Source organism: Rhinopithecus roxellana, chromosome 13 (assembly GCF_007565055.1).
Source record: "Rhinopithecus roxellana isolate Shanxi Qingling chromosome 13, ASM756505v1, whole genome shotgun sequence".
Lineage (NCBI taxonomy): Eukaryota > Metazoa > Chordata > Mammalia > Primates > Cercopithecidae > Rhinopithecus > Rhinopithecus roxellana.
The window spans coordinates 57,945,848-57,965,832 of NC_044561.1; the positions used below are offsets into that span (position 1 = coordinate 57,945,848).

The window sequence follows — 19,985 nt, forward strand, 5'->3', positions numbered from 1 at the left end:
TTCCCAAACTGAAACTGCACTCATTAAACAATAACTCCCTGATCCTTCTCATATAGGTGGAACCATACAGTATGTCTTTTTGTGACTGCTTTTTTTTTTTTTTGAGACAGAGTCTCACTCTGTTGCCCGGGCTGGAGTGCAGTGGCATAATCTCGGCTCACCGAAACCTCCATCTCCCGGGTTCAAGCGATTCTCCTGCCTCAGCCTCCCGAGAAGCTGGGATTACAGGTGCATGCCACCACGCCCAGCTAATTTTTGTATTTTTAGTAGAGACGGGGTTTCACCGTGTTGGCCAGGCTGGTCTCAAACTCCTGACCTCAGGTGATCCACCTGCCTCGGTCTCCCAAGTGCCGGGATTACAGGTGTGAGCCACTGCGTCCAGCCTTGTGACTGGTTTACGTTACTGAGCTTAATGTCTTCAAGGGTCACCCATGTTGCATCACGTGTCAGAATTTCAGTCCTTTAAGGTTGAATGGTATTGTTTTGCATGTAGACACCACACTTGGTCTGTCTCATCGCTGGGTGAACCGATGTGAACCACTGTGAATAATGGGGCTATGAACATGGGTGTATGAATATCTGTTTAAGTCCCTGCTTTTGATTCTCTTGGATATGTACCCACAAGTAGCATTGCTGGATCACACGGTAATTCTAATTTTAGTTTTTTGAGTCATGGTCATATTGTTTTTCACAGCAGATGCACCATTTTATATTCCCACCAATGGTGCCCAAGGATTCCAATTTCCCCATATCCTAGACAACACTTTATCGTTTTGCTTTTCACAGTTACCATCCTAATGGACACAGGGATCCTTGTAAAGTGACAAACTTCACATCTTCCCAGAGGCATCCCAGGTTACCCCACCTAGCACTGCGGACCCCCACGTGTCTCCACCCCTTAGTTGGCAATACTCTCATCAAGTGTCAGCACTAGCTTATTGTATTGACTGCCTCCTGGCTGGACTCTAAGAGACAGTGTCTTTTACTGGATGCTGTATCCCCAGCATAGAGTTGTTTAGTAAACGGAGGAAGGAAGGAAGGAAGGAAGGAAGGAAGGAAGGAAGGAAGGAAGGAAGGGAGGAAGGGAGGGAGGGAGGGAGGGAGGGAGGGGAAGGGAAGGAGGGAAGGAGGGAAGGAGGGAAGAAGGAAGGAAGGAGGGAAGAAGGAGGGAAGGAGGGAAGAAGGAGGGAAGGAGGGAGGAAATTTCTATTTTCCACCAAAATATTGAGGCTCTCTCCTGCCTGTCCACTTGCTCTGGTGCGCCTCTCCAACCGTCGGGCCCCACCTGGACTCAATCCCCCAGTCCAGCCGCTCCTTCCGTGGGCCCCCAAGAAGAACCCTGACAGGGGCCAGCACATTTGACTGGGGCCCTGGAGGTTTGGACACATTCCCGAATACCTCCCTGCTGTGGGTCTGGTGGGCCTGTCTCGGGTTCGCAGCGAGGAGAACGTTGTGGCTAGGTCGTCAGTGAGCTGGAAGTGAGCTAGCACTGTCTGAGCCGCCACACTCCCTGCGCCCCCCACGCGCCCCGCCCCTTCCTGTTTTGCCTCGCCTGCTAGGGTCTTCGCTCCTCTAATCCTACGATCTTAGCCCCGCCCCCGTGGTGTCGTGGGTCCTCACTACTGGTCCTCTCCTAGAAAGCCGCGAAGTGACCAGTTCCTCATTGGCCACACGTTCTCCCGCGCCACCACCGCAGCCACAACAACCGCCACGTGCTCAACCTTGGCGCCTGCCCATTGGCCACCAGCCTCTACCCGCCCACTCTCCCTTTCCGTCCCAATTGCCCTCTTCCTCCTTCCATTGGCTGCCGGTCCCAGGGGCTCTCTTTTCAGCCGGGGCGCGCAGCGCCTCGGATGCGGATTGGTAGAAGGCGGGGCTGGGAGGCGGGTTAAAGAGCGCGTTGCTGGCTGGGCCACGCGTGCTTGAGAAGGTTCAATGGCGTGGCAGGGACTAGCGGCCGAGTTCCTGCAGGTGCCGGCGGTGACGCGGGCTTACACCGCAGCCTGTGTCCTCACCACCGCGGCGGTGGTAAGCGGCCGGGCGGACCGGACGTGGCTTTGGTTACAGCCTCTGGCGGGAGGGTGAGGGTTGCCATGGTTACGGCGTGCCTCCCTGGCAGCTCTTGACTGGCCCCTGGTTCTACAGCAGCTGGAGCTCCTCAGCCCGTTTCAACTCTACTTCAACCCGCACCTTGTGTTCCGGAAGTTCCAGGTGAGGCCGCCCCGCCCCGCCCACCCCGCACCTGACCGCCCACCCCGCACCTGACCGCCCACCCCGCACCTGACCGCCCGTACTCCGCAGGTCTGGAGACTCGTCACCAATTTCCTCTTTTTTGGGCCCCTGGGATTCAGCTTCTTCTTCAACATACTCTTCGTGTATCCTGCGCCCTGTGGACATAGGCTGGGTGGAGGGCAGGCCCGCCAGGCTGGGAGAGCCCGGGACGGGGAAACTGAGGCCCCGCCTGGTGGCACTTCCTATACCGACGCCATAGGTTCCGCTACTGCCGCATGCTGGAAGAGGGCTCCTTCCGCGGCCGCACGGCCGACTTCGTCTTCATGTTTCTCTTCGGGGGCGTCCTGATGACCGTATCCTTCCCGCAGGCTGTGGAACCTCGGGCTAGGGCGCCTCGGGGTCCGGCCTGTGTTGGTCCTGGGGCTTGACGTGAACAGCCATACCAGAAAGGGACACAGTCGCTCTCTCTAGCTTAGTATGTGTTGAGGGTCGACTTTGTGCTCAGCTGCAGCGGCCAGGGCTAGATCTTCAGTGCTGTATGCAAAATACAAGGCGATGCACAAAGGAGCCAGGTGGGGTGTCAGGGCCACTAGCTGAGCCCTGAATGTGAGTAGCCGGGAGAAACTGGGGCAGGGACAGGCAGTGGTTGGACCTTGGGATGAGGCTGTAGATGTGAAGGGCAGATCTCGTGGGACCTGAAGCGGACTGTCTGTCGCCTTTATTGGACGGGCTCATCTTGATGAGGGAATAGCACAGAGGGGGGATGAGGGGAAGAATTCCAGGGACTTGAGAAGTCAGAGGGGCCCTGAGCTTGGGCTGAGGCCTGCCACCAGAGCACCTTGACTCTGGCCCAGCTGCTGGGATTCCTGGGCAGCCTGTTCTTCCTGGGCCAGGCCCTCATGGCCATGTTGGTGTACGTGTGGAGCCGCCGCAGCCCTCGGGTGAGGGTCAACTTCTTTGGCCTGTTCACTTTCCAGGCACCGTTCCTGCCTTGGGCGCTCATGGGCTTCTCGCTGCTGCTGGGCAACTCCATCCTCGTGGACCTGCTGGGTGAGCCTCCTGGTACATCCAGTCCACCCCAGGCTGGCCACTCCCCTCAGGACACGCTGCTTATGCCCTGGGGCCCCTCTCCCATTCCTGCTGGAGCTCTGCTCACATCTGGACCTCTCATCTGGCTCCATCCCCATCTTCCTGCCCTCCCAGCTGCTGTGCTCTTACAGCCCCTCAAGCCACCCGGCCCACATAATTTGCATCTTCAGGGCTGATCTGCTGATGCTTGGTTCTGATGGGGGTGGGGATGGGGGTGGGGATGGGCGGGGCAGGGTTCCTGCCCCGTGGCTCCCACTCCTCCACTATTCTCAGGCCCTCCCCTCCCTGTGTCCTGTCTGCTTCTGGGCCCTTTAAGCTTGTCCTTCAGGGCCCACCCTGGGCTGATACTCTGTGCAAGATTTTGGGGAACTCATGCTCTGGGGCCTGCAGGGCCACCAGGCTGTGGATGGGGGCCTGGGGCAGGCTCTGCTGGTCTAGGACTCTGGGCTGTGGAGGGTGACCCTGCAGTCCGTGGCTGTCTCACAGGGATTGCCGTGGGCCACATCTACTACTTCCTGGAGGATGTCTTCCCCAACCAGCCTGGAGGCAAGAGGCTCCTGCTGACCCCTGGCTTCCTGTGAGTGTTGAGAGTTCTCTCTCCCTCTCCCCGCCCTCAGATGGATCCCCACCGATGGGGACCTGTGCTGGCCTCTGCTCAACATGGGCCTCTCCCCACAGAAAGCTGCTTCTGGATGCCCCTGCAGAAGACCCCAATTACCTGCCCCTCCCTGAGGAACAGCCAGGACCCCATCTGCCACCCCCGCAGCAGTGACCCCCACTGAGGGCCAGGCCTAAGAGGCTTCTGGCAGCTTGCATCCTACCTGTGATCCCTACTTGGGGCAGAAAAAACCCATCCTAAAGGCTGGGTCCATGCAAGGGCCCACCCGAATAAACAGAATGACCTGCAGTCTCTCGGCCCACAGCACTGGCTTCCCCACCTCACCCAGCCACATCCTTCTCTGCCTGCCCCGTCCTCACTCAGTGTGGCCTCTCAGCCCAACTGTAGGTGGTAGGATAGGGTGCCCATAGAGGGCAAAGAAACTGCCCATGGTTGCCCGGCTGAGCTTTGAGCTCACAGGTGACAGGCTCAGGGTTCTCATCCTGGCCCTACCAGGGCTTTTGGGCAAGTCCTGCCCACCATAGGCCTCTGCTCCGTGCCACCAGATTTCGGCTGCTGGGGCCAGGACAGGCCTCTCCTAGACTGTGCCGAGCCAGCCTACAGATAGATGTTCCGGCCAGTGGTGCCTTCAGGCTGATGCCGATCTAGCCTCTCCTGTTCCTCATCAGCCACCCTGACAGGTGGGCCTATAACTCATTTATCATCTGGTGACACCAAAGCCCCATGGAGTCAGGTGCAAAGAGGGCCAGGACTGGGTCTTTCTTCTGCCCTTTCTATGACCCCAGAGCCTTAAAGTTTTCACCTTAGCAGAGTCCTGAGACTAGGTGAGGGAGGGACTTCTGGAAGGTTCTGTTCCTGCTCTTTTTAGCTGAGGACCTGTGTGAGCCTTATCTGACCCCTACGGCTCACTTTTCTCTTCTGACCTGGCAGCTTTCCTTGTTGCTCTAGGCCTGTCCATGTTGTGGTTTATTTCTGGATGCTCAGTGGCACGGGGCCTCCTCCAGCTACAGGTTGTCATTTTCATGGTAACAACACTGTTCTCTGTTGAATCTGCCCTCCACGTTGTAGCCAGACCTTGTGGAGCTGACTCTGCGGCGGTGTGAACTGGTAGTCAGGAGTGAGGGCCCAGCCTCCCCGGCACCTCCCAGCCAGGTGGCCCTGCCCGACCTGTGGGGTGAGGCAGCCAAGGTTCCTTCCATCCCACCAGTTGTGGAGACACAGGGCTGCCTCACCCTTTCATTGCCAAGGTTCCTGCCTCATGGATGGAACAAACACCTCAGCAATGAAACCTGTTCATGTCCAAGAGCAGCTGGGCTGGGAATCTTCCCTTTTGTTCAAGGCCTTCCAGTAAGGCCCAGCTGTCCCCTTGCTGTGCGTGGGGCTCTGGGGAGTTCCACTCTTTGATGGAGGGCAGAGGCCCTGAGTGCAAACTCCCTCGGTAGAGTCTCATGCTAACGTGCTCAAAGGAGCCCCCATCTCACATCCCAGCGACCAAGAACCTCAATCCCTAATCAGAGCTCTGCCTCTGCCCACATGGGGCCCTACCCCACCTCCAGGGAGCACAGCAATCTCTGACCCTAGCCCTGCCCTGGCAGCCAGGGACTTGCCAACAGCTGAGGGTGGCAGCAGTCTGTGCTGGGATCTGTGCCCACTCCCTTCAGTGAGGCTGGAGCTGCGAGCCAGTTTGCTGCCCTCCCAGATCCTATGTCCATTCTAAAGAGTGGGGACCCCTCCCTATTACAGATGAGAACACAGAGGGGACACGAACTCCTTGGAGGCAGGGCTGGGAAGGGACCTTGGGCTCTGTCTCCTCCCTGCATAGGAGGGCTATTCCCATATTCCTCACAGCTGGCCTGTGAGGCAGGAGCTGGCCCAGGCCACAGCACCTGCTGGGGTGGGAAAGGGCCCCAGTTGACCTGGCTATGGGTGCCGCTGGAGCTAGAATAGCCCTCCTGCACCCAGGCTGGCGACAGCCCAGCAGTGCCCACACAGGACTGGGCCCTCCGCAGGGGACTTCAGAGCAGCAAGGCCCCAGCTGGCAGTAGCCTGACCATCTGAACACAGCAGAGCCAGCGCGGCCCAGGGACAACAGGAGAGCTCACGGCACCTTTCTGAGGCCAAGCAAGGGGAGCAGGGTTAGGGCTGTTGCTGAAAGGCAGAGAGCCTCTGCCCTGAGCCTCACAGCCACTCTTCTCAGCTCTCTGGATTTGGAAGGAGAACAGGCTGAGGGGAGCTGAGGTGCTACCAGAAGCCCCATTCACCCTCACCCGCCCACCTGGGAATCTGAGGCAGAGGAGGGCGAGGCCTGTGTGCCAGCCTTGTTCACATGCCACCTTTGTCCCCCCAAGCCTCAGCCCCACTTCTGGCTCTCATTATTTTTATGCTAAAACTTTGAAGAAATTGAACATGACCTGTTGCCTTTTATTTAAAAACTGTTACTAGCCCTGCCTGGGGCTCCTATACAAAAACAAAACACAACCTAAAATAAGGTTTCTTCCTGACCCCAGAGACTGGGGAGGGGCGGGGAGGGTGGGGGGCAGGACTGGGGCTCAGCAAATGGAATGTGTGCCGGGAAGGGCCACCCGGAAGCCGCCACTCCACCCCCACCCCGATCCTCAGGATGGCGCTGGGCTGTCCCCTCGCTTCTGTCCTTGCCAGAAGATGGAGGAGAGGCGGCCCAATCTTCTGAGATGCTCCGTGGGAGCCGCGTGCCGATGGGCTGGTTACCAGGCTGGGGCTGTGTTGGCGAGACGCCTCATCCGCCTGGAAGAGGAGTGGGGAGGGCAATGAGTCAGGGCCAGTTCCCAGCCTGGCCGCTGCCCTTCCCAAGGCTCTACAGGGCAGCCAGGTATGGGGGTGGGAACAGAGGCAGGATATGGCCCCCAGCAGGTCTGGACTCAGCCTTCTCTCAGCCTCACCTGTCTGCCACTCAAGCCCTGCTCATCACTCCAGGGACCCCAAAACCTGGATCTGGGCTGTGGTCAGACCCTCAGCCTGAGGAATTATGTTTGTTCCCTGCAGGGAAACATACTCTGGGGCTTGGATGGGGCCTCATCACCCAGAAGGCTGCCTGGATGGGGCCTCATCATCCAGAAGCCTGCCTGCCTCTAGCAACACTAGAGGTTCCCAAAGACCATGGGAGACTGGGAAAGGCAATGGCCCTGCCCCTGCCTGGAAAGCCAGGTGCCTGTAGGCAGAGCCCAGGACCACAGGGCCAGGGGTACCTCGTGTTCCTGTCCTGGTCGCGGATCTTCTTCTCCATCTCGGCGTCTGTCAGCGTCTCCAGCAGCGGGCACCACTGGTCCGCATCGCCCGTGTTCCGGATGGCAATCTCCACTGTGGGCAGAGGGTTCTCACTACGAGGGGAGGCAGTGAAAGGAATGACTTTTCCAGCTACAGATGGAGAGTCCTCAGAAAGCTCTGGCCCCTGTCTGTGCCCTGCTCCTCCCAGCAGCACTGTTGGCACCTAGGGGATGCTCCAGTCACCTGAACCCCAAGGGAGCTGCTGGAGGCGCCAGCGCCTCTCCAGAACAAGAGTGGTGTCACCATGACCCCACGGGCTTCCCTTCAAAGTGAACTTTCAACAGGCCCTTTGCGCCCAGCATCTCTCTGTCTCTGAGATGGAGGAGGGGGCTATTGGCTGTGGAGGTGGTCCTCCTTGACAGGACAGCATGGGCTGGGCCACGCTGATGCCACAGTGCCACAGTCAGGAGGTGGAACCCATAGGAGCAGGAGGACTGTATGCTCCACCCAGTGTCCAGAGCCAGGGCCCACTGATCAGGGAAAAGGGATGGATGGTGAATGAGAGCAAAGGAGTCTCCCAGAAGTCCCCAGCGCCCCACTACTGAGGGCTACTGCACAGCCTGTTTCTGCATGTTCTACACACTTGCCCCTCAGCCCACCTCCTGGCCAAACAAAACCCCCGGAGAGGCTGGTCTGTGCTTAGGATCAGACAGCTGGCTGGCAGGGAGCTGGACTGAAGCCATATCCCTGGACCACACTCTGCCCTGGGTCTCGTAAGGACCACCCGACTCTGTCCCAAGGTACCCTCCTCTTGCCAAGGGGATACAGCAGAGGAGGGGGCAGCAAGGGCAGAGGCCACACAGGCATGGGGTGGACACAGGAGTGCTGGGGTAGGTGGGAGGGTGGCTGGCTGCCCCCTTTCTGGGCCTTGATTTGCAAGTCTGTGATAGGACGCTAAAGAGACCACAGCTGTGGATGCCACAGGGCCTGTGTGCCTCCCACATGCAGTGGCTCCCGTCACCCCCACCTCTGAGAGAGCAGCTTTGGGTGCTGACAGTGTTTCCCGGTTGAGTGACACCAGACCCCTGGCTTGGCAGAAGGCCTCAGACTGCGGTCCTAACCATGACTCTCCCACTTCCCCTCCCCTCTCCACGGTCCTTTCCTTTCTCCTCCACTTGGCTCTCCCTAGGCTCAGCCCTGGGAGGACACCCTGCCAGCCCGCGGCCCTGCAAAACACGGTGAGTTCTGGGAGGAGCAAGGACAGGCCAGGCTCAGGGGAAGCGCCAGGCGGACACTGATAGAATAAGAGAAGACAGGTCCCTGCAAACCTCATCTGGAATATGGAAACATTTATTGCTGTGAAAGGCTTTTGAAAGATGACTGTTATTAAAGCAGCCAACACACATCCACTGAGGGAGCTTCCTAGGGGCCAGGGACCTTCTCACGGCCTCCCTGTAGCCGGTGCTCAAGGTTGTGGGACGGGTCTGCCTGCAGAGCGAGCCCCGGCTCCCTACATCCACACCAGTGAGCGCACACGCAGCACCAGGAGCCATGAGCCAGTTCCAGGTTGGGCTCGGTGCTGCTCTCCTCAGCCTGGGGTCTCGGGGACTGTGAGCACACAAGGCACAGCACAGGGCACTGGCTGCGGCTGGCTCTCCCTGCAGCAGGCCTGACCCCTCACAGCTGACGCTCAGCCCACCAGGTCCATGCTCATGAGTCCCAGAAGCTCGAGCTCATGCTGGTGATGCAGACGCAGGGCCAGAGGCAGTGTCGGCACCCCAACCTGTGTGGGCCTCTGGGGCTAGCCCATCCTCAGCAGCTCCTGACAGCTGGTCCCCGGCCAGCATGGGCGGGGGGAGGGGGGGAGGTGAGCAGTCTAGGGACCGCCCCAGCCTCAGACCTCAAACAGCATTCCTCACCATGAGGGCTCCCAGCAGCCTTCCTTGGAGGGCAGACATGAAAGGCACCGAGCCCACACCAAGGGGAGCAAAACATGTTTTCCTCTTAAATAAGAGCTGGTGAGTGGGTCCCAGAGGCTTCTTTGTTTACCTCCCCTTGACACTGGGAAGATTCCACTCCAGTGGGTTTGTTCTAAAATAAATGCTCGCACCAACCACGTTAAGAATGGGCCTAGAGCCAGCACTAGCCTGCCTTGGGTTTTGGGGGGTATATGGGCAGGGAGATGCTGTCCTGAGTTTCAAACGGTGCTGGGGACCCTGGAAGCCACCCTGCTCCCCACTCCTTCCAGGGAATTCTGGTTCATGGGCTTCGAAGCCACCAGGGACCCCAGACCTTCCTACCACCTAAAGTGTCCAGGTGGGGACAAAGAGACCCAGGCAGGGATGGTCATGTCTGAGTTGACAGAGCCAGGACTGATGCCGGTCGAGTATCTTGAGGTTTACTTTCAATGTGATCTCACTTTCATGACCTCACGTGATGCAACAGACAAGTATTATCCCCACGTTACAAATTACAAAATATAGATAGACTTCAAGGAAAACGACCTGCCCACAGCCACTCGACCAGGAAGGGGAGATGCCAAAACTTGATGTCACCCTTATGTTTGCAACCAACACCTCCGAGGCGGCCAGGAGCCTCAGTTGATTTTTCCAAGGGTGTCAAGTCCACGCAATGGAGGAAGAGTAGTTTTCAACATGGTGCTGGGGCAACATGACTCTGCATTGACAATAGATTCTCAGATATGAAACCAAAAGCACTAGCAACAAACTACAAAAATAGATAAATTACCGGCCGGGCACAGTGGCCCACGCCTGTAATCCTAGCACTTTGGGAGGCTGAGCCAAGTGGATTATGAGGTCAAGGGATGGAGACCATCCTGGCCAACATGGTGAAACCCCGTCTCTACTAAAAATTAAAAATTAGCTAGGTGTGGTGGCACACGCCGGTAATCCCAGCTACTTGGGAGGCTGAGGCAGGAGAATTGCTTGAACCCAGAAGGCGGAGGATGCAGTGAGCCGAGATCACAGCACTACACTCCAGCCTGGTGACAGAGCGAGACTCCGTCTCAAAAAAAAAAAAAAAAAAAAGATAAATTGGACTACATCAAAATGAAAACTTTTGTGCTTCAAAGAACACTATCAAGAAAGTGAAAAGGCAATCCCCCAAATGAGAGAAAATATCTGCAAATCATGTATCTGATGAGGGACTTGTATCTAGAATACATAAAGAACAATTATAACAACAATAAAAAGACAACCCAATTAAGAAACTAGCAAATCACTTTCTCCAAAGAAGATACACAAACGGCCAGAAATACAGGCAAAGATGCTCCATATCATCAGTCATTAGAAAAATGCAAATCAAAACCACAATTACTTCACACCTACTCAGATGGCTGTGATCAAAAAGAGAACAGCAAATGTCGGCGGGGTTCAGAGAAACAGGAATCGCACACTTCTGGTGGGAATGCAAAATGGTGCAGCCACTTTGGAAAACAGTCTAGAAATTCTTCAAAATGCTAACCATTGAGTTGTCACGTGACCCAGCAATTGTACTCCTGGGTATATATCCAAGAAAATTGAAAACAGATGTTCACACAAAAACTCGTACACCAATGTTCTCAGCAGCAGTGCTCACAATAGCCGAAAAATGGAAACAACCCAAAGTCAGTCCGCTGATGAATGAATAAAATGTGGTCTATCCACACAATGAGATAATATTCAATCATAAAACAGAATGAAGTCCTGATAAAAGATGCTACAACATGGATAATCGTTGAAAACATTACGCTAAGAAGTCAGTCATAAAAGACCACCTATTAGATGGTTCCATTTCTATGAAGTACCCAGGATAGGCAAATCTACAGATAGAAAGTGGGTGAGTGGACACCTACGGCTGACAGACGGCGGGGAGAAACGGGACTGCCTGCTGCAGGGTGTGGAGCTTCCTTTTGGGGTGATAAAAAAGTCCTAAAATTGACGGTGGTGATAGTTACACAGCTCTGTGCATATATCAAAAACCACTGCACTATATACTTTAAATTTGTGAATTGTATGGTTTATGAATATCACAATAAAGCTGTTAAAAATAATAATAAAACCTGAAATCAGGCCAGGGCTGGTGAGCAGAGCTTCGGGAGGAACCTCTGAGGCTCACACTCAACCAGCCCAACGTGTCCCTGACATCCTCCAGCCTAATTCCTCATGCTGTGCCATCAGAGGGACACTGCCTCTCTGTCCCTCACGCAGGCCCAGCTACCAAGCTCCCTGACCCTTAGTATCTCTTCATCCCCACCCTGTACGTGTAGGACTGCTAGTGTGCAGAGCCCCCTGGGCAGATGCCCTGCCTGATCCACAAGGCCCACCTTCCTTCTCAAGCACCTGCCTGTCCCTGGCCTCCTCTCGATCCTTCCTGCTGCAGTCCCCCGTCAGCACCTGCCCTGGCCATCCTCACCCCAGGTTCTATGCCCCCCCATTGCCCTTCCTCATGCCCACAGCCTCCAGTGCTTTCAGTGGCCATGGCACACTGATGGCCATGCACGTGAATCTGTCTCCTTTGCCAGATAAGGCACTGTCTCCTCCAGTCCCTGGCCAGGAACACAGGGCTGGCCCAGGGGAGGTGCCAGTAACTTTGCAGGATCAGCTCTCCTCAGAGGCTCTGCCTAGCCCAGCCTCCTTCCCCTTGAGCCCTGTCTCCTTCCTGTCACTGGCCCTTCATCCTACTCCACTGGCTCTATGACGTCTGTGTCACTCTGGTCCCAGTCTGTCCTCTAGGAGCCTAGCGCTTCTGACCAGTTTGTCACATGCCCGTTTCCCCTTCATGCTTGTCTCCTGTCTGTCCCACTGCCAAAGGGAGCAGGCTGTTCTCTGTCCTGGTTCCCCCGAGGTGTGGGCATAGTGGCCTTGCGCACATAGGTCCTGTGGCCAGCAGTTGCCCCACTGTACCGTGGATCCAATGTCCCCATTGCCGAGGAGGGTATGGAAGCCAGGCACTGAGCTCTGGCTGGGAGAGATGGAGGGACTGGCTCTTGGGGAATCAGTGAGTGCTTCCATTATGGGGTGACCTAGGCCCAGAGCTGAAAACTCTTTTTTTTTTTTTTTTTTTTGAGATGGAGTCTAGCTCTGTCACCCAGGGTGGAGCACAATGGCACAATCTCAGCTCACTGCAATCTCTGCCTCCCGGGTTCAAGCAATTCTGCCTCAGCCTCCTGAGTAGCTGGGATTACAGGTGCCCGCCACCACACCTGGCTAATTTTTCTGCTTCTAGTAGAGACGGGGTTTTGCCATGTTGGCCAGGCTGGTCTCCAACTCCTGACCTCAGGTGATCCGCCCCCCTCGGCCTCCCAAAGTGCTGGATTATAGGCGTGAGCCACCACGCCCAGCCTGAAAACCCTTCTTAGGAAGTTATGTGACACAGCAGTTGCCAAGCTTTCTGCGTGGCAAAGACCAGGCCAGGACTCCTGGTCTAGCTCTCTGTGAGCTGACTGGTCCCTGGACCTGGGGACTCAGTGGCCCATCCTCCTTTCCGCAGGCGGGGCCAGGCAGGACTGACACTGGTATCCCTGGGGACAGAGTTAAATAAAGTCCCTCCTAAGATCCCATGGGGTGGGGTGGTGCAGTGGGGGGAACGCGGGTTGGAGTCAGGGATGACAGTCCAACCCTAAGGCCCTGTCCTGTCATTGAGGCTGTATTCTAGTATGGGGAGTAGGAAGACACACGCAGCCCTCCTGATGCTAAAAGGCCACTCAGGACACTTCCCAGGTCCCCAGGCAGGCTGCCCCTACCGCCTGGCTGCTGTGATAGGGACGTGTGCTCACCTTGGTCCTCCCCTGCGGGATGGCCTTGCCTTTAACCCTAAAGATTTGAAACCTGCACACTCAGTATAAGAGACCGCAGGGGGTGGGGGGTCTGTGACACCCCCAGGCCCCACAACTGGAATGCATTAAGTGGTCGTTGAGATAAAGAGGGGATCCGCCTCTTAAGTCCTGACCTGCCACCACCAGGGACTCCCCAGGGGGCCTGCTCTGGAGCCACTCTGCAAACTGCAGAGGGCCTGGAGTTTGGCAAGGAATTCAGGCTCAGGTCACCTTCGGGTCAGAGCAGGAGGGATGGTGCTGTGGTGGCTGAAAGAAAGGATGCTGCGAGGACCTGTCAAGAGGCCCCGGGGACTTCAGCTCCTGAGCCCGGACTGTGGGCACAGCGGCTGCAGGGCTAGGTGAGGGTCAACACCGTAGGGGCCGGATGCTGGGGGCAGCTAGTCTGCCACCTATACCTGCGAGCCCAGAATGAGGGTTCTGACTGGCTCAGCCTCTGGGGGAGGAGGTGCTCAGTGTTGATGTTTGCAACATCACTACCTCCCGGGTCCTCAGACCCAACTCTGGTGGAGTGAGGCCACCCTTGACTGGCTCTCTGGCCATAGGGCTTGGCTCTGTGCAGGGTGAATGCACATTACAGCTGCACTCCCAGGCAACACCCCTCGGGAACAGGGAGGCATCAGACGCCAGACCCCCAGCCTCCTCTCTGAGCTGCCCTGTCTCTGAAGCAGAACCATGTGACTGGCAGGGCTGCTGGGGGGCAGGTCACAGGATCTCAGCACCACTGCACTCAGGCAGGGGCTCAGCTGTTTCCCAGGCCCGTGGGTGGCTCTCATTCCTTCTTCCTTGCTCAGATTTACGGGAAGTCGTAGAAAGCTGTCTCTTGGGATGTCTGGGAAAACAAGTTAGACACAAACCTAACGAGCTCCATTAATTGTCATAGCTTTGCAAAACAGACCTTCCTATTTGCTCCTCATGTAGCATTTTAAGCTGTCTTCCCTGAGTGATGACTGCAGATGTGGAAGGTGATAGTCTGATGAGCAGATTAAAGCCAAACATCCTGTTTTGATGTAGGGATGCTTGCCGCACCCCCACCCCATCCCAACACAGAGGACACGGTTAGAAACCACAGGGCTTTCCAGTCCTAGAGTCCTGCTGAGCTGGGAGAGCTCAATCTCGCTATTTTTTTGTTGTTGTTGGAGATGGGGTCTCACTCTGTCACCCAAGCTGGAGTGCAGTGGCATGATCTTGGCTCACTGCAGCCTCGACCTCCTGAGCTCAGGCGATCCTCCCACCTCAGCTTCCTGAGTAGCTGAAACTACAGGTGTGCACCAACATGCCTGGCTCATTCTGGTATTTTTTGTAGAGATGGGGTCTCCCCATGTTTTTCCCAGGCTGGTCTTGAACTACTGGGTTCTGGCGATCCACCGCAGCTCCCCGAAGTGCTGGGACTGCAGGTGTAAGCCACTGTGCTGGGCCCTGACCTCGCTTTTAACTCTAAGTCCTACCTCCTGCCAGGAACAGGAGGGCCTCTCCCAGGTCCATCCCCATCCCTAGCACAGAGGACACTGGACTGGAATATTCTTTTCACACCTCCACCGCCATCTCAGCCAGCCCAAATGCTGCAGGCAGGGATCAAGGTGACCTGTCTCTATCTTCCAGGGCAGCCAGGATGGGTTCCAGCCAGCATGGTACTCATCAAATGCTCTCTGACTGACCAAAGGCAGAGTTACTACAGTAAGAAAGAGCTGCTAGGGACCCCTGATTCTTGAAAGCTGGGTGGGCCTTTGTGTTTAAGACAGAATTCAAGTTCAACAGATGAAGAACCCTGGGCAGGGGCCACTCTGACCAAAATAACCGTCTGGGCAAGAGCAGAGAGAGAAGGTGTGGGGCAGGATGACTGAATGGTGGATGGCGGGGGGCAGGCCCAGGGCTCCGTGGAGGTAAGGACTTGAGGTTCGCCCTGACAGAACTCAAGTCTTTGCCAGCTATTGTGTTAAGTGCTTCTAACCCTACCTGGTACAGCGGAGCCCTGGTGAGACACACAGGGCAGGAGGGGGACACAGCAAACACACAGACCCCAGCCAGATGGTGCTGCGAAGCTTGAGAAAGCCTCAAAGGTATCACCACTCACACAGAGAAGTCTTTTTCTCAAAACAGTTTTGCAGAGAGATGAGGGAGGAAGAGACTCGTGCGCGATCCTACCTGAAGGCGTAGGTCTTCTGATGCCAGCTCAGCTGTCCCCGGATGCTGTATGCGATGGTGGTGACAAACTCCCCGCCCAACCCCAGCTCTGAGCACAGCTTCAGGGCAAACTTCTCTGGTGAGTTCTCCTTCTCTGACATGTCCCATTCAAACTGGTCCACCAGGGAAATGTTTCCCACATGGATGTTCAGCTGTGACGACAACCAAAGGACGTGAGTTAGAGCTTTTAGGACTGCCCCCAGCCCAGGGAGGCCGCGAGGAGTGGGGGCCTGCCAGGCCTGGGGTGCGCCCTGCCCACCAGGGTCCACCGGCTGAGAACTGCAGGTGGCCCTTGTCCTTCCAGTTCCCCATCCCCGAAACAAGGCTGACCCCACAACCCTCCTGTCTGCCACGAGGGGCTCTGGCTCAGGGCCCAGCACAGTCACCCTCAAGAGGCCCTGAAGTGGCCCCGGGGGCACCTGAGTCCATCTTACCTTCATCCCATCCCCGCTGTGCCCTGTGCTGGTGGAGACCTTCCTTTCTGCCCTTCGCTCCTGCTGCCATCAGTCTTACGTGACTACACCGGCAAGGCAGGGCTCAGCTAAGGCATCCCTAAGTCCTGTCTTAAGCCAATGTCTATGCCTTTACAGAGCTTGCCCTCTCAGAAAACCCTGCCTAACACATTCACAGATGCACCCTACTCTAGGCCAACACAGTGAGGTGACAGGGAAGCCTGTGGGGAGCACAGTGCTGGGCCAGCTCCTCCCACACTCCCCAGAGGACTCCCTGCTGCGCATGACTCACAGCCAGAGGGCCCAGGCCCTGGGTGTGCTATCGGGGTTTTCACCAGTGGACACCTGGGAAGCCAGCACCCAGCCGGAGAAAACACACAGACTGTACTCCAGGAGCTCCCACCTATGCCCGCCCCGCCTGGGGAAGCACCATTTTGACTTCTCACCCCTTGAGTACGTATGGCTCTTCTGAATAAGATGGACCCTTCGGGGTCCAGTTTCATTCACTCTGCGTCATGCTTGTAAGACTCCTCCCACTAGAATGTGGGGTTGGGGTCATCCCTCATTGCTGTCCAGTGCTCCATGGGGCAAGCAGGCCATAGGGCACCTGCCCATTCACCTTAGATTTTTTTTTTTGGGGGCAGAGTCTTGCTCCGTTGCCCAGACTGGAGTGCAGTGGCGCGATCTTGGCTCACTGCAAGCTCTGCCTCCTGGGTTCATGCCATTCTCCTGCCTCAGCCTCCCGAGTAGCTGGGACTACAGGTGCCTGCCAACACGCCCAGATAATTTTTTTGTATTTTTTAGTAGAGATGAGGTTTCACCGTGTTAGCCAGGATGGTCTCCATCTTCTGACCTCGTGATCCGCCCGTCTCTGCCTCCCAAAGTGCTGGGATTACAGGCGTGAGCCACCGCGCCCCGCCTATCCTTAGGTTTTAAGTCAAGGATCAGGGTGGGCAGTTGCAGGAAGAACTCACCACTGCCTTGGAGCCCAGCCCTTCTGGAGATTTCTGCCCCCTTTTAGAGATGAGGGCACCCCAATCCCCAATCATGTTCATAAAGCCCTGTGCCTCTAAGCCCTGCACACCACCACCCACTTGCTAGAATGGTCTTCCCCTCATCTGGCAGGGCCAGCCTCTTCTTAGCATCCTGGTCTAAGCTAAAGTGCCAGCTCCTGAGAGCTCCCCTTCCCATCAGCCCCTTTCCACACCCTTCTCTCCATTTTCTCCCCCTTTGGAGACAGGATGTCACTCTGTCACTCAGGTTGGAGTGCAATGACATGATCATGACTCACTATAGCTCTGAACTGCTGGGCTCAAGGGACCCTCCTGCCTCAGCCTCCTGAGTAGCTGGGACTAAGGACAGGCACTACCATGTCTGGCTAATTTGTTTTGTAGAGACAAGGTCTCTACAAGGCCCAGGCAATATATCAAGTGTTTTGGGCAGAGAAGAGACCCTGTGGTTGAGCCCTCTGCTCCCCTCAGGCTTCCCTGCTGCCTCTCTGTGTTGGCCCAGGCTGGCCTCAAAAGATCCTCCCCCAACAGTCTCCTGAGTAGCTGGGACTATACATGCAGGCCACCATGCTGGCACCTCTCCTATTTTCTTCACAGCACTTAGGACTGTCTGAAACAATCCTCCAGGAATCCTAGCATAGGCACGGTGTATTTGTTCCGGGCATCAAGGAATCCTTACGCAGAGGGAGGAAGCCAAGCAGCAGAGCTGCACCATCCTGTACATGGCATGCAGCCAGGCAATGGGGGCTGCAGTCAGGCCCCCATGTCCTTTGCTGTCTCCACATATGCCCATGCCTGATGATGACCGGAATAGGAGGTACTGGCCCTTCCCAACTGGAATCTAATGCCAAGCAAACCATGTGGGTGCTGGGTCTAAAAAGAGCATGCAGCAGCAGACAGCCCATGGAACCACCCAACAGGACTCCATAGGACCATGGGCACATGGCTCCCACCCAGCAAGCCCTCCCTGCCCTGGGCTCATGGATGGAGTTGCCTGTCCCCTGCCATTCAGTCACTAACACATTCATTTATTCTGAAGTCTAGACTGTGTGTCTACCAAGGAGAGGAACAAGAGAGACAAACATTCCAAAGGCTGCTCTGAGAAAGGTGAGGTGGTGCATGTCTGTAGTCTCAGTTACTCAGGAGGCTGAGGTGGGAAGATCACTGGAGCTCAGGTGTTCGAGTCCAGCCTGGACAACACAATGAGACTCTGTGTCAAAAAAAAAAAAAAAAAAAGCCATGCTGGTGGGGGTACTGTACTGACAGACACTAAGTAGGTTAAGTGAGCATGCAGTGTGCCAGACAGCACGGGAGTGCCAGGGAGGAAAGGGAGGGAGGGGCAGAAAGTCCGGGCTGGCCTCAGAAGTCAGGAGGCTAAGAAGGCTTCTAGGAAGGTGGCCTTTGGGAAGAAGTGAATGTACCCCGGGAGCAGGAATGTGGCTCCCTGGGGGAGAACAGTCCCAGGTGGGGGACACAGTCATGTAAAAGCCTGGGGAGCCAAGGTCTGGCACCCAGGTCAGCCCAGTGAGGGGAAAAGGGAGGAGATGAGGGTGGCGAGGGACTGGAGCAGAGGGCAGTGAGGGCCCTGAGGCCTTTGGAAGGGCTTGGCTTCCACAGAGGGATGTGGGAAGCTTCTGCGGTATTTTGGGCAGAAAAGAGATACGGGATGAGTTGCCATGCTGAGACCTCTACTGTAAGGCAGGGAAGGAGGGAGGGAGCCATTTGGCAGTGGCCTTGGTGGGGTAGTGAGGAGCGCTGGACTCCAGGTGGACTCACAGAGCCAAGGCAGGGCAAGGACTCCCAAGCAGGTGCATAGCAGGGCCAGGTCCCTGCCCACCTCCCCCAGCCCCGACTCACATCTTACCCCATGCACTCTCCTGACAGGGCCTGGACAGTGCCACTGGGTCTGATGGCTCCAATTTCAGCAGTACCATGTCCCCAGCTTCCTCCCCTATCCGCCAACCCCTGCTGGAACTGGGAAAAGCCGACCTGGGCCAGGTGCCCTGACAAGGGCAGCCAGGCCTGGGCTTTGGTCCCAGCATTGCCAAGAATATCTGTAGGAGGCCGCTCCAACCTAAGGCACTCTTTCTGAGGAGAGAGATGGTCCTCACGTGCCATGGCTCCAAAGATTCCTGTTTTCCTTCAGTCATGTTCCAGGATCAAGACAAAGAAAGATGTCCTTACAGAAACACCCAGCTCTGGCCAGGCACGGTGGTTCATGTCTGTAATCCCAGCAGTTTGGGAGGCCAAGGTGGAAGGGTTTCTTGAGCCCAGGAGTTCACGCCCAGTTTGGGCAACCCAGTGAGACTCCATTTCCTTTTTTCTTTTTTTTTTTTTTTTTTGAGACAGTCAGTGGGATGGGAAGAACCTGTCGCCCAGGCTGGAGTGCAATGGTGCAATCTTGGCTCACTGCAACCTCTACCTCCCAGGTTCAAGCAATTCTCATGCCTCAGCCTCCAGAGTAGCTGGGATTACAGGCGCATGCCACCATACCCAGCTAATTTTTTGTATTTTTAGTAGAGACGGGGTTTCACCATGTTGTCCAGGCTGGTCTTGAACTCCTGAGCTCAGGCAATCTACCCACCTCGGCTCTCCAAAGTCTTAGGATTACAGGTGTGAGCCACGGTGCCCAGCCGAGACTCCATTTTCTACAGAAAATTTAAAAATTAGTCAGGCATGGTGGTACGTGCTTATAGTTCCAAGTACTCGGGAGGCCATGATGGGAGGATAACTTGAGCCCAAGAGGTCAAGGCTGTAGTGAGTCATGAAAAAAAAGGACGGAAGAAAGCAAGAAATACCCAGCTCTTATGAGTCCAAGTTATAGATGGGAAACCCTGGGTGTGACCTTCTATTCCTCTTAAGACAGGTCACTGTTCCCAGGGTCACGGTGCCCAGGAGGCCTCTGGCCTGAAAAACACAGTCTGTCCCACATAACACAGGCTTCCCTGGGCCAGCTGTGTCCACCCTGTGACATCTGGTCTGACCCAAAGGGAAGAGCAGGAAATCTGCCTGAGGACGGTCTCTCAACCTGCCAGCTACCACCATCCTCCAGGTGGGAATCACAGGTAAGTCAGAGGGTCACTGAGGAAGCCTCTTCTGGTGGGGCAGGGGACAGTCCCAAGAGGATTACAGCTGCTGGGCAACTTCCTGTATGGCTCCTCCTCAGGCCCCATCAGGATAACAACAACGAAAGTGGGCTCAATTCTGAGAAAAACTAAGGGAAGCTGCCAGTCAGGCTTCATGAGGACCCTGTGTGTGACCAATCCCAGTCATCTGGAACCGCACGGCTGGGTGGGTTAGCCCACATGGCCTCATCCTCAACA

General features: G+C 56.1%; 2 protein-coding genes across 12 annotated transcripts in view; one reads left to right on the forward strand and one right to left on the reverse strand.

Moving 5' to 3' along the window:
• The first annotated feature begins 1,771 nt into the window (after positions 1–1,771).
• Positions 1,772–6,357, forward strand: DERL3 (derlin 3). Of its 10 annotated transcripts, none has more exons than XM_030914784.1 (8): positions 1,779–2,028; positions 2,149–2,211; positions 2,302–2,375; positions 2,492–2,585; positions 3,066–3,282; positions 3,808–3,898; positions 4,000–4,620; positions 5,950–6,357. In XM_030914784.1, the coding sequence occupies exons 1-7, from the start codon at positions 1,936–1,938 to the stop codon at positions 4,091–4,093; spliced, it is 726 nt and encodes a 241-aa protein (XP_030770644.1). In that variant the 5' UTR covers positions 1,779–1,935; the 3' UTR covers positions 4,094–4,620; positions 5,950–6,357. The 10 variants fall into 10 exon arrangements, with proteins under 10 accessions (XP_030770645.1, XP_030770649.1, XP_030770650.1 ...); XM_030914787.1 differs by having other exon boundaries at positions 1,783–2,028; positions 3,087–3,282; XM_030914783.1 differs by having other exon boundaries at positions 1,785–2,028; positions 2,146–2,211.
• Positions 6,331–19,985, reverse strand: part of SMARCB1 (SWI/SNF related, matrix associated, actin dependent regulator of chromatin, subfamily b, member 1) — a 44,883-nt gene continuing 31,228 nt past the window's right edge. Inside the window, exons 7-9 of one of the 2 annotated variants that reach the window (XM_010369831.1) lie at positions 15,162–15,352; positions 7,165–7,296; positions 6,331–6,703 (exon numbers count right to left, since the gene is read on the reverse strand). In XM_010369831.1, coding sequence (XP_010368133.1) covers positions 6,664–6,703; positions 7,165–7,296; positions 15,162–15,352 — 363 coding nt within the window. In that variant the 3' untranslated portion in view covers positions 6,331–6,663. The remainder of the gene's footprint in view (positions 6,704–7,164; positions 7,297–15,161; positions 15,353–19,985) is intronic. The other variant, XM_010369832.2, reaches the window with a different exon arrangement.

Coding starts and splice junctions, on each gene's coding strand:
- DERL3 (XM_030914783.1), top strand. CDS start 1,936: ATGGCGTGGCAGGGACTAGCGGCCGAGTTCCTGCAGGTGCCGGCGGTG. Junction 2,376..2,491: donor TTCTTCAACATACTCTTCGT/GTATCCTGCGCC, acceptor CCGACGCCATAG/GTTCCGCTACTGCCGCATGC. Junction 2,586..3,065: donor TCGGGGGCGTCCTGATGACC/GTATCCTTCCCG, acceptor GCCTGCCACCAG/AGCACCTTGACTCTGGCCCA.